The sequence below is a fragment of the Gopherus evgoodei genome, chromosome 4 (genome assembly GCF_007399415.2).
Source record: "Gopherus evgoodei ecotype Sinaloan lineage chromosome 4, rGopEvg1_v1.p, whole genome shotgun sequence".
Lineage (NCBI taxonomy): Eukaryota > Metazoa > Chordata > Testudines > Testudinidae > Gopherus > Gopherus evgoodei.
In genome coordinates this window covers 66,757,137-66,770,998 of record NC_044325.1, presented here as the reverse complement: position 1 = coordinate 66,770,998, position 13,862 = coordinate 66,757,137, and the positions used below count along the sequence as shown (strand labels likewise).

Genomic DNA, 13,862 nt, shown 5'->3' with positions numbered 1-13,862 from the left:
ATGTAATTAATTATTCACTTTAGAAACATGACAAAAAGATGGTCCCTGGCCCAAAAAAGCTACTATTTAGCAACTAACCAAAAAAAAAAAAAAAACAGTAGTAGGCTAATATTATACTATATTTAAAATCATTTTTTTGAATACCAAGCAGGATCTTATGATCTCCCAGTACCTTATTTTTTTAACTTCGCATATTCTGTGAATTTTAAGGTGTGAAATTTCTGCACCAACTTCAATCTCCAATGGTGTAGCCCCATGTAGTGTGTGCATTGCAGTAGTCTAATCTGGTTGCAAACTCCTAACCAGACACAGATAGTAAAAAGCTGACTGGATCACTGCTGTAATATGATTGTCAAACAGCAGCTGTGGGTCTCAAATCACCATAAATTGCAAACACTATTAACTAATAGTAGATGTACTCAAACAATCAAAGGTTTCAATACTACCTCTGCCATCTCCTCCAGTTGCTTCTCCCAACCCACCATCACTACATCACTCTTATCTGAGTTGAGCTTCAGCTACTTCATTCTCATTTTACCCCAATCTCAACTAAACACTGGCTGATGTGCTAAACTGTATCATCCGAATCAGAAAAGATATAAACATACAGTAGGTTGTACTCAACATGCTGACAACACTGCACCCCATGCCTCCTTACTAACTGTCCTACCGGCCTCATATACAAGTTTATCAGGAGAGGTGACAGAATGGCATCCTGCAGCACAGCACACTTGAGAGCTCTTTAGGAAGAGAAGCAATTCCCCACAATTATCTGTTGAGATCTCTCCAAGAGAACACAGAAGAGCAGCCCTGTATACTCCAGCCATGGTTTGCAGGCAAATCACCAGCACCTTGTGATCAATAGTACTGAAGACTGCAAATAGACCTAATAATACCAGCATGGACACCTGGTCTTCATCCACTGTCAGGAGATCATTGATGTATACAGTCTCAGTGCCATAGTCAGGTCTATACACAGACGGACAAGGGAGATCAATAGCATCTAGACACTGAGTTTCTCACCACAATCTTTCCCAAAAAAAGAGAAAGATTCAACACTGGTAGATAATTTGCAAGATTGTCAGCATCCAGCAATGATTTAATGAGCAAGGCCACACAACTGATTCCTTCAAAGCAAAATGCAGTCTGTCCTTTAAGGTGTTGACAGTTTCTCCAAATAAAAGACTAGTACTTCCATACTAGCCTTCACCAGCCAGGAAGGACACGGATCCAAAGTACTAGACCAGCCAGTAACACATTTTAGCAAATAGTTCAGTAACCATTTGGCAGACAGCAATAGAATGTTAGGATCAGGATTCCGCTCCAGCAAAGCCCAAGGGTTTCAGCCCTGGATGGTGGGGCTCAGGTTACAGGCCCCTGCCTGGGGCTGAAGCCCTTGGGCTTGGGTTTTGGACTCCTGCCGAAGGTGGTGGGGCTTGGGCTTTGGCCCACCCCACCCAGGACGGAGGGGGCTTGGCTGGGCTCCCCCTCCTGGGGTCATGTAGTAATTTTTGTAGTCAGAAGGGGGTCAGGGTGCAATGAAGTTTAAGAACCCCTGGTCTAGTGATTGCAGATGGGGTAACCAAGTACATAAATTCGGCATATTCAATCTGAAAGCAGTGTGGCTGAGACTTGGATCGGTCATATCAGAGACCTGGGTTTCATTCTCATTTCTGCTACAAATGACTTTGGGCAATTTCTGATCTATTTGCAAAATGGAAGGGGGTAGGGGATGAAACTTACCTTTCTCCGATGGTATGGAGTATGAAGCCTTACTCAATAGTACAGATTTTGAAATACATAGAAATATAAACAGTGGAAGGGGTGAATTTAGAATACAACTTCCTGGCACCATACTCTCAGCCAAAGAGTATTTGGACAGTGAATCTCTTACTACCCTGCCACCTGGGAACACCTCTTGGCTTGGTAATACTGTACAACAGGGAGTCTGAGTCTTTTAAAGTTTGAGATGTATCACAAAATCTGAGACACTTGAGAAGTCTACATCCAGTCCACTTCCCTCCTGATGTCCTTATCACCACATTTCCCCCAGTTATCTACCCTCTTCATCTACATCCCTACGCCTCTGGCTCAACCAACTGCTGCAGCAACTCAGGGCTTGTCTACATCACAAAGTTGCAGCGCTGGTGAGGGGGTTGCAGCGCTGCAACTTAGGAGGTGTACACATCTGCAGGGCATCACCAGCGCTGCAACTCCCTGTTTGCAGCGCTGGCCGTACTCCCGTTTTGTCTCGGGTGTAGAGGATCCCGCGCTGATGATCCAGCGCTGGTAATCAAGTGTAGACACTTACCAGCGCTTTTCTTGACCTCCGTGGAATAAGCAGGTATCCCAGCATACCTGAGGAAGCCTCTCTGGTAATCAAGCAGGTATCCTTCCCCGCGGTTTGCTCCGGTGTTCTCCGAATCCCCCCCCAAGCGGGTCTCCTTCCCAGCGGTTTGCAGGGGGGTTCGGGGAACGCGAGAGCAAACCGCGAGGAAGCAGGTCTCCTTCCCCGGTTTGCTCTCGCATTCCCCGAACCCCCGTGCAAGTAGGTCTCCTTCCCCGCACCCCCGAGCAAGCAGGTCTCCTTCCCCGCCGTTTGCAGGGGGGTTCGGGGAACGTGAGAGCAAACCGCGGGGAAGGAGATCTGCTTGCTCGGGGGCTCGGGGAACGCGAGAGCAAACCGCGGGGAAGGAGATCAGCTTGCTCGGGGGTTTGGGGAACGCGAGAGCAAACCGCGGGGAAGCAGGTCTCCTTCCTCGGTTTGCTCTCGCGTTCCCCGAACCCCCGTGCAAGCAGGTCTACTTCCCCGCACCCCCGAGCAAGCAGGTCTCCTTCCCCGCCGTTTGCAGGGGGGTTCGTGGAATGTGAGAGCAAACCGCAGGGAAGGGGATCAGCTTGCTCGGGGGTTCGTGGAATGCGAGAGCAAACCGCGGGGAAGCAGGTCTCCTTCCTCGGTTTGCTCTCGCGTTCCCCGAACCCCCGTGCAAGCAGGTCTACTTCCCCGCACCCCCGAGCAAGCAGGTCTCCTTCCCCGCCGTTTTCAGGGGGGTTCGGGGAATGCGAGAGCAAACCGCAGGGAAGGAGACCTGCTTGCACGGGGGTTCGGGGAACGTGAGAACAAACCGCGGGGAAGGAGACCTGCTTGCTCGGGGGTTCGGGGAACACTGGAGCAAAACCGGGGAAGGAGACCTGCTTTCCCGCGGTTTGCTCTCGCGTTCCCCGAACCCCCCTTGAAGCCGCCCAACAGCACTGCAGTGTGGCCACATCTAACACCACTTGCAGCGCTGGTTGCTGTAAGTGTGACCACTCTGCAGCGCTGGCCCTATACAGCTGTACTAATACAGCTGTAACAACCAGCGCTACAAAATTGTAGATGTAGACATACCCTCAGCCTGAAATCAGCAGCAGGCAAGATTAACTTTGTAAACTTTTTAAAATAATTGTTCATGTTGTTCGGCACGCACGCACGCACGCACACACGCACACACAAATATAAATTTTAAAAAGATGCATAGGTATGGCCCATAGTGTAGCCACGGGTAACAGGAAAGGGCAAAAAGAAACTCAAGTCACCCAACCCTCAAGGGAAAAACAGAACAAAAAATACTGTGTCCTGCCACTGTCTGGCAAACACACCTCTGATCAGATTATTTCTCTGCCATTGCATAATGTATGGAGAACTAGACTGGGAATTGCTGCAGTTTGAAACACCCCTGTTGCCACAAGGCAAATGCAGACAAATGATGGTTTGCTTCCCACAATAGAGAAGGGAGTGGGATGCAGGAGAGATCTTATTATTGTGGCTTTGTTTGTTTACTCATTACTAAATCACTCGTCTAGTCACCTTGACCCTCCGTTTTCAGGGAAGATCAATCTTGGTCTTAAAAAAAAACAAAACAGCAATAATTTTACTTAGCTGGTTTTGGAAGTTCAGAGTCCACCCCCAGATGACTGTCTCATTTTCCTTCTTATTACTCTATATCACCATAATGGATGAGCCAGCTGTAGCAGCAGAAGCTGCTCGAAGAAAAATGAGGGACTCACCTACTGCGGCTCATTCAGAGACCTAAATTCCAGAGACTAGTAAAAGGAATCTACTCATTTCATATTCGGACTCTCCAGATCTCACAGTACAAAATAATTCCTCCACATAGTTTATGGCCTCACTGAAGTTTTCCAAAAGTGCCAATAAAATGTTTTCTAAGTGTAATGCAGCTTCTTTTCTTTCACTATATTATACTTAAAAGCATTAGAACTTTGAACACTGATATTTTAAAATTACATGTTGCTGTGTGGGAATATGCTGCCATATACCGTACAATCAAAATCTCATGAAGGCAATAATAAATTGTTTCTCATATATTTGTTTGATTTGTACATGCTACATAATGTCCTGCGTATAGAGTAGGACATCAGACAAGGCTTCCGTAGGATCTGCATTAATTAATTAAGGCCCTGTCTACATTGGCAAGTTTCTGCACAGTAAAACAGCTTTCTGGGTTGTAACTCCCAAGGTGTACACACTGCCAAGCCACTTAGTATGCAGAAACAGTGCAGTTGCAGCGCTCTGAAAAAATACCCAACAAAAACATACCAACCACCAAAAAGCATAGAGCTTTCTGTGCCAGGGCTACAGCGCTGTGGTGTCAGTGTAGACACTGTGGTAGATTACAGCACTGCAGCTGGCCTCCGGGAGGTGTCCCATAATACCTGTTCTCCCCTTCCTGGTCATTGGTTTGAACTCTACTGCTCTGCCCTCAGGTGACTAATCGTCATCCCCACCCCGTAAATTCCTTTGGAATTTTAAAGTCCCCTTCCTGTTTTCTCAGTGATGCGTGCAGTGGTCTCAGAGCATCTTTCCAGATGGCCATGCCTGCTCCACAGACCAGGCAATCCCCCGCTTGGAGCAGTCTGGACTAGCCAGCTTCCACAATGCAATTGCCACACGTTTCAACAGCAGGGCAGCTCTCATTCTCGTGTCCTTGCACCACAGGGCTGAGGCGAGCTCATCACACAGTCCCATGAATATGGCTTTCCTCATCCGAAAGTTCTGCAGCCACTGCTCATCATCCCAGATGTGCATCCTGATGTGATCCCACCACTCAGTGCTTGTTACCCCGAGCCCAAAAGCGGCATTCCAGTGTGGTCAGCACCCGCATGAATGCCACAGCAATCGCATGTTGTAGCTACTAAGGATGGCGAGATCAATGTCGCACTCCTCTTGCCTTTGTAGTTTAAGGAATAACTCCACTGCCACTCGTGATGTGTTGGTCAGAGCGAGCCGCATACTGGTCAACAGTTAGGGATCTATTCCTGCAGTCCGAAGAGACAGAGCATGCAGTACACAACCCATTGAAAGATGCACCAAATGCAGATGGAAGAACGGGGATTCCTGGGATGCAAAGCAATACATTATGGACATTAAGTATCAGAGGGTAGCCGTGTTAGTCTGGATCTGTAAAAGCAGCAAAGAATCCTGTGGCACCTTATAGACTAACAGACGTTTTGGAGCATGAGCTTTCGTGGGTGAATACCCACTTCCTCAGATGCATGTAATGGAAATATCCAGGGGCAGGTATATATATGTGTGCTAGCAAGCAAGCTAGAGATAACGAGGTCAATTCAATCAGGGAGGATGAGGCCCTGTTCTAGCAGTTGAGGTGTGAAAACCAAGAGAGGAGAAACTGGTTCTGTAATTGGCAAGCCATTCACAGTCTTTGTTCAATCCTGAGCTGATGGTGTCAAATTTGCAGATGAACTGAAGCTCAGCAGTTTCTCTTTGAAGTCTGGTCCTGAAGTTTTTTTGCTGCAGGATGGCCTTAAGGTGGCCATCCTGCAGCAAAAAAACTTCAGGACCAGACTTCAAAGAGAAACTGCTGAGCTTCAGTTCATCTGCAAATTTGACACCATCAGCTCAGGATTGAACAAAGACTGTGAATGGCTTGCCAATTACAGAACCAGTTTCTCCTCTCTTGGTTTTCACACCTCAACTGCTAGAACAGGGCCTCATCCTCCCTGATTGAATTGACCTCGTTATCTCTAGCTTGCTTGCTAGCACACATATATATACCTGCCCCTGGATATTTCCATTACATGCATCTGAGGAAGTGGGTATTCACCCACGAAAGCTCATGCTCCAAAACGTCTGTTAGTCTATAAGGTGCCACAGGATTCTTTGCTGCTATTATGGACATTGTGACAGGACCCAGGATGTCCCATGACCCCCTTGATCTTCCCACAACTCTTAGTGGCAGAAGAAGAAGAAATGCTCTGTGGGATAGTGGTCCAGAATGCACCGCTCCAAATACTGCTGCAAGTGCCGCAAGTGTGAATACACTATTGTGCAGGCAGCTGACAGTATGAACACACAACAGCGGTTTCCGTTCAGCTCTCTCTGAGCAGTGCTGTAACTCCCAGTGCCGAAATTCTGCCAGTGTAGACATACTCTAAGTAATATTGTTTAAACAGGTAGCTTTGAAATAAATGAATTTTTATCATGGTTTTCTTTCCCCCTTAAGGGTTGCAGACTCACTTTCTCCTTTTACTTTACAACGCCCTGTATTCCCCTCACTAGGAGCTTTTCCCAACCTTTAAAGTTACTCTAAACCACACACACACAAAGTTATTTACATTGTATATGAATTCCAACTTCCTCACACTTTTAGCATGCATTATTTGTTGATCTCCACTATCATTGCCTTAAAAACTGGAAGGATGGGTGAGGAACTATAATTAATCTATGACAGATCTCCCAATGGAAGACTTTGCAATTATTTGATGAGAGTAATGATGAATGAACTGGTAAAAACCACAACTGAACTTGCATTAAGGCAGTGGTTCTCAAACTTTTGTACTGGCAACCCATTTCACATAGCAAGTCTCTGAGTGTGACCACCCTTCCCTTATAAATTAAAAATACTTTTAAATATATTTAATACCATTATAAACGCAGGAGGCAAAGCAGAGTTTGGAGTGGAGGGTGACAGCTTGCGATCCCCCATGTAATAACCTCACGAACCCCTGCACTAAGGAACACCCAGAAAAAAAAAAATCCTTGTACACTCTGATAGAATTCTTTTTCCTACATTAACGTAGGGTTTAGGAAAGATGCCAGATCAAGAGCACAACTGAATTAAATCCTCCACCCATAAAGTCAGAAACAGCACAGACAAGGGAAGTGCAAGATTTCTCCCATTGCTACACCCTGGTAAGAGGGGAAGATCACAGCCCCTGCCCATCCATTCCTTGGTGTCTCTTTCCAAACTATCACACACACACACACACACACACACACACACACACACAATGGTGCTAATTGTCACTGATATCCACAAGCAGCTGGGATAACACCAAATCGTAACAGAGGTTTGGCAGTCTTTTTGGAATATTCATTATGCAAGATACAAATGTGTGATATATCACACAACGAAGTACAATGACAGATATGGTAAGATGCAGAGTGAAAATAGTTTCCAAACAATCTGGGCATGATTTAAACTAAAATGTTACAGATTGGAGCCTTTCAGTTATTACCAACTGCTACGGTTACTTGGCCCTTACTTTTCATTTTTGGAAAGTGTCTGAACACCAAAGAAATAGCAAATACAAAGAACCTCTCAGTAACATTAAAACAATGCTAAATAATTCAAAAAGTCATAATTGGCCTTCTCCTGCTACTGCAGTTTTCCCCACAGTATAACAGCATGAATTAATGTCAGGATTATAATGTTATTTGGACATTTATTTTAATTTGATTTTAAACAGGAAGGATTTCACATGACAGTTGCTTTTGAGATAAAGACAAAAATGCACCCAAAAAACTTGTAAGTTTGTGCAAGGGGGGAGGGAAGATGACTACAACTTAAACAAAAACTGCTAACCTTGTTTTATTCAAATCTTATTTTTACCTACCTTTTCCCTCCCTGACACATCACTGATGTAGAGAAAGGACTTCCTTTTGCATTAGCTGAAACTGAGAGCAAGTTTTTAAATTAAGTTATAAACTCAAACTAAACGTATCAAGGCCATGGCAACTCTTCCATGAATGTAAGTGTGCAAGATGTACTACTATATTGTATATAAAATGAATGGATTAATTCTCAGGATGGGAAACTCTTCCAGAAAAAAATCTTGTCTACAACATAAAAGGGTTATTTATTACAGGTCAATGAAGCCAAGAGACAACATGACAGACTCAAGTTTAAAAAAAAAAAAAAAAGGCATCATCAAAACAAAGACTCAGAGAGGGAGCTCATGGCAGTTTTCCAGTTTTCTGCTATGCTATATTGCTTTTCCCCCTTCTCCTGACACAGAGTAAGTTACTAGCCACCCATACTTCACACAGCTTCAGTGCTTTCTTGCTCTCTTTCCCCTCCTCCCAAAATTTCCACAGTACACATGGTTTTGATTATACTGTGTATTATACACATAGGTCGCGTTAGAAATCTGTTCTAACTACAGCATCTTCACGTTTGTGGGAAACAAACTTGCAATCACAGTATTGAGTGAGGTTATAAGAATTCTTCTGGAAGCAAACAAGCCCTAGGGAATGAGTGACATTCTGAACATCCGGCTTCAGCCTACCGGGGGAAAAAAAGAACAACAACAAAGCGGGGAGGGAGGAAGAAATGGAAGAGGGAGGCGTCTTACAGAGACTGACCATTGCCCCATTTCTGTTGGGAACAAGTCAAATAAACAGCACCACTTTTGTTTGTTTAAGACGACCTTCCAGGGACCTGGTGATCTGAACAGGACTATTTCAGTCATCTTCCTTGTCGCCTTACATCTAACTTTTCAAAACCGGATTTCTTTTCTTCAGACACAAGCAAATGAATCATAGTCGAATACTGCCCCTTCAGCCACTACCCACACTGAATATAAAAATATCAGTGATGTATCTGTTAACATCCTCAAAGTGCCAAAACCCAGAAAAGCTACCGAGCTGCCATGTCACTGGGTAATTAGCAAACAGTACAACGGAGAAGAAATACAATACAGCACATATAAATGAGAGGAGCGGGACACGCATTTCATGAGTTGGACTGGCTAGCAGAGCCTCACAGCCAGAGAAGGAGCCAGCGCGGGGCGGGGGGTGGAAGAAATGGTCTCCACCTTCACGCTCATCATCCCCCTTCCTACCAGCCTGAAGCAGTATTATTTGGACATTCAGGTGCACAGCATCTCTCTTAAACACTCTCACGCTTTCCCGTGGACCCTCTCTCAATTCCTTCTTAACTTGTTGGATCTATATGGTTGCTTCCCTCTGCTATTTATACAGTACTGTGCATCTACGTACACACGCCATATACACCCACTGTTGGTAAGCACTTAAGCAGCACACACACACGTGCAGACACAGACACAGCGTACACACCTACACGGCTGAAGTGCCTCCGACAAATCTCTCGCCTTGGTACAGGGGCCCCAACCGCTCTCCGCCGGCGCAAGCAGTACGGCCGAGGCGTACCCGGTTAGAGAAGACAGAAGACACACGGACCACCCGCGTAGCGCACACCTGCGTGGGACAGGCACAACGCCGCGGCTCACGCGTGCAGCCCAGCCCCAGCCCCAGCCCCAGCCCCACCCTGGGGCGCCCGCTGTGCACACGGAGCCCAGCTCGGCCCGGCTTTGCCCCCCAGCCCCCCGTACCTTTTGCTTAGAGGCCGAATCCGGACGGCCACCTTGACATTCGCCATGTCCCGCCTCAGCCCCGGGGGGGAGACGCCGCTGCCCGCGCCCCGGCTCACATCGCTGCCCGCAGCAGCCCGACCACCCCGCGCTCTAGCTGCTGCCCGGCTACCGGGGCTCCCCGCTGTCCCCAGCGCCATAGGATTGGCGGGCGCGGTCCCGCCGCCCAGCGCAGCCCCCTGGCGGGAGGGACCTCGCGCGTCCCGCCCCGGGGCGGGTTCGGCTTCCCCTGCCCCAATCGGGACAAGGCTGGTGCGTTGTGTGGCCGCTGCAGAGAGCGATGGTAAAACAAGGGCAGCTGGGCTGGTCCCCGCCGTCACTGGCCAGCGCAGCCGCGCCCAGGGCTGTTGCCGAGGTCGGAGCGGGGATTCCCCGGGGCCCACTGTCCGGGACTGCATGAGCCGTGCATATGGGTATAAAATACACCAGGCACTGTGGTTGAGGCGGGCCAGGCCTTAATGGCAGGAGCCTTTCTACCGCAGAGGCTACGGCTTTCGTTTTCAAGCAGGTCTTTTATGCCCCTCCTGTGGTAGTGATCACGCTGCGTGTGAGAACAGGTCCGCTTTTGTATTGTGAGGGGTGAACCGTGGACAGGACACCACGGCTGCTAGCACGTGTACACATTTGGGATTGCGGCAGATCTCCCTGCTACCATCGGCCAGTGGTCCCCAACGTGGTGCCCACGGGCGCCATGGCACCCGCTGGGGCATTTATGTGCACCCACCTAGTGCCCAGCAGGGGAGAGAAGCTGTGGCCCCACACCTGACGGGGATGGAGAACTCAGGCTGCGGGTGCGGTGTTCTCTGTTCGGCGCAGGTGCTGGACCCACCTAGTGCCCAGCAGGGGAGACAAGCTGCAGCCCTGCGCCTGCCAGGGACAGATAACTCCAGGGCTGCAGGCTGCGGACGCTAGTGTTCTCTGTCCTCACAGCTTCTCTCTGGATTAATATATTATGTAATATTAAATATGATGTCAAGTATCAGAGAGGTAGCTGTGTTAGTCTGGATCTGTAAAAGCAGCAAAGAGTCCTATGGCACCTTATAGACTAACAGACCTTTAGGAGCATGAGTTTCCGTGAGTGAATAACCGCTTCCGTCGGATGCATGTAGTGGAAATTTCCAGGGGCAGGTATATATATGCAAGCCAGAAGCAGGCTAGAGATAACACGGTTAGTTTAATCAAGGAGGATGAGGCCCTCTTCTAGCAGTTGAGGTGTGAAAACGAAGGGAGGAGAAACTGGTTTTGTAGTTGGTAAGCCATTCAAAGTCTTTGTTTAATCCTGAGCTGATGGTTTCAAATTTGCAGATGAACTGAAGCTCAGCAGTTTCTCTTTGAAGTCTAGTCCTGAAGTTTTTTGCTCCAGGATGGCCACCTTAAGATCTGCTATTGTGTGGCCAGGGAGGTTGAAGTGTTCTCCTACAGGTTTTTGTATATTGCCATTCCTAATATCTGATTTGTGTCCATTTATCCTTTTCTGTAGAGACTGTCGTATTATTTTAATGTACAAATACAGAATAAGCCTTGAAAAATTGTTGGCATCCGCCACAATCTTCTGAAAACATGAATGTGCTCCTGGCCCCAAAAAGGTTGGGGACCACTGCCATAGGCAATTGTACACAGAGCAGGCACCAGCCATACGCAGATTGGTAATTGCTTAGGCCCTGACCATCTCAAGCGCACCTCCTATGAGCATGTGTTGGGGGTGGGTCAGAATAATTTTGCTTAGGGTCCCCAGTGGGCTAACACCAGCACTGATTTTATGTCTGCCTCTCCCATCATCTGTGGACTACAGAGGCAGCTACTGCTGCATAACAGTTTGAAGTGTGGTGATCAGACAAGTGAAACTTTAACAACGGCAGCTGAGTATTTCATAATGATTCTCCTTCATTCACCTCCACATAACATTGTTCCGTATCCCACTAACAACCCCCGCTCCAACTGCCTTCCTCCCTAACTTTCCACCTATGATTGGCAGGGTGTTAATGGGCCACTTCACTTTGAATGGTCCCTTGAAATATGTAACAACTACTTATGCTAAACAAAATGTTCCACCTTGAGTTTACATGTGATGCTCAGAGTATGTTTCCAAGACAGATCTGAAATCATGCAATGAGAGGTGGACACATGGACCCCTGTGCCTATATAGAAAACCACTGACTTCAATGGGGATTCTGCACAAGCACCGGGGATCTCCACCTGTGCTCATGTAATTGCAAGGAGGCAGTGTAGGCCAGCTGATAGGAGACAGGAGATATAGGTTCTGTCCCACCTCTACAGCTGACATTGTGCTCAACTTTAGGTAAGTCTCTTCTGTCTATTCTACTTCAGTTTCCTCAGCTGTAAAATGGTAATAATTATCCACCCTTGTGAAGAAGATATTTTTTTAAATGTAAGGATAAAAAGTGCTAAGTGCAAAATATTACTGATATTAAGCCTCACAAATTGCTCTGAGATAGTGTTAAGGGACAAAGAGCTCACATTACCCATCACCAAAATCCAGCTGGAGTTGAGATGCAGTTATTGAACAGTGCAAAACATGCACTACACAACAGTTTAGAACTGTAAATCAAACTAAGAACACTGTATCCAGTTAAAATTGCTGGGGAAACTATAGCAGACAGACAGACATGGAATTTGGCCACGATTGAGACATTATCACCCCCCACCTTTGCAAGCAGTTCCATGGGCCCTTTAAAAGCAGCAAAGAATGCTGTGGCACCTTATAGACTAACAGACGTTTTGGAGCATGAGCTTTCACCCACGAAAGCTCATGCTCCAAAACGTCTGTTAGTCTATAAGGTGCCACAGGATTCTTTGCTGCTTTTACAGATCCAGACTAACACGGCTACCCCTCTGATACATGGGCCCTTTAGTGGCTATAAGTTGTCAGGACCTTGGTTTTACATCTCCTTTGAAAGTAGTTAAGACAGAAGACATACCTTCTCATGTTCTATGCTCAAATTATCATATCACAGCTAGAACTAGTTGAGTACTGCAAAACTGTTTTCAAATTCCAAAGTGCTGTTTAATTCAGGTATGTTCAAACATTTGATTAATGCTGAGAATTGAGAATGCTTGGAGATGGCTAATATTAATACTCCTGTTTGGATGTGAACCAGTGTATTACTGCACCAATAAGAACATTTTGGAGCCAGCTGTTTGTCATTCTGTTTTAAATGTCTGCCATCTAGTCATGGACCAATAAATACAATGTAGCTGGGTTACAACTCACACCACATGAATAGGGAATAGTTGAAATTAATACTTCATGAATAACCCATAGGTTGAATGTTGGTGAATACTTACAAGTAATGAATACATTAGCAGAAATTATCTTCTGTTTCCAACCAATTTGAAAATTTATTAACCAATAATTTGAACAATTCTAATTATAGCTGCCCTTCTTGCCAAAATCACATTTACAGTACATTGGTACTATCTATGAACAACAGCTACATAGACACTTCAGGATTTTAACCATTTTATTCTGTGGTGGACCAGCTATAACAAGCAACTTTCTTAGATCTGGATCTGAACACATTCACTATTGTTCACGTATGGATCACCTGACTTCTCAATTTTTTCTGGTTTTATTTTTAAATTGTATAAATTTTTCCATGTAGTTTGTGTATTTCTGCAGGATACAATATATTTACTGGCAGTTAACAGCTCTGGAAGAACTAAATATCTGTGGTCTTGAGCCACCTAGTGGCTAACTTTTAAGAAATTAAGGGGTTTGATTTAATGCAGCTTGTTTAAAACAAACAAACCCCCACAAACAAGCTAGATAAAAGAAAGAATCTGATTTGCCATCAAGGATTCTGAGCCTCATGTGACAGAGTGGGATACATCTGTATTTAATTATGAAGTCCAGTTTGTACTATGTGTTGAACACAAGCCCTCAGTCAACGTATTGTACTGCATACCAGACAGCTGTGTTGCCCAGGAAACGTGCTTGACCTCACTGAAGGACTATCACTGAGATGCCATCAAGACAGCAATCTGGAGCCATCAACTTTGACTGCCTCTCAACCGCTGGCCTACTTCTGCCAAACAACAGCTTCCTACACTGGGACCCCACAGATGGGGAAAATATGGCAATATTGGAAGAGGGGGTGTGGGGAGGTTGGAGCTTCTCATCTAAGCACATGACACAGAGGAGACACCCTATT

General features: G+C 46.2%; 1 protein-coding gene across 1 annotated transcript in view; it reads right to left on the bottom strand.

The window, feature by feature from the left end:
• Positions 1-9,782, bottom strand: part of STARD9 (StAR related lipid transfer domain containing 9) — a 175,421-nt gene extending 165,639 nt beyond the window's left edge. Inside the window, 1 exon segment of the mRNA XM_030559592.1 lies at positions 9,652-9,782. Within this exon segment, the coding sequence (XP_030415452.1) occupies positions 9,652-9,698 (47 nt within the window). The 5' untranslated portion in view covers positions 9,699-9,782.
• Between the last annotated feature and the right edge of the window lie 4,080 nt (positions 9,783-13,862).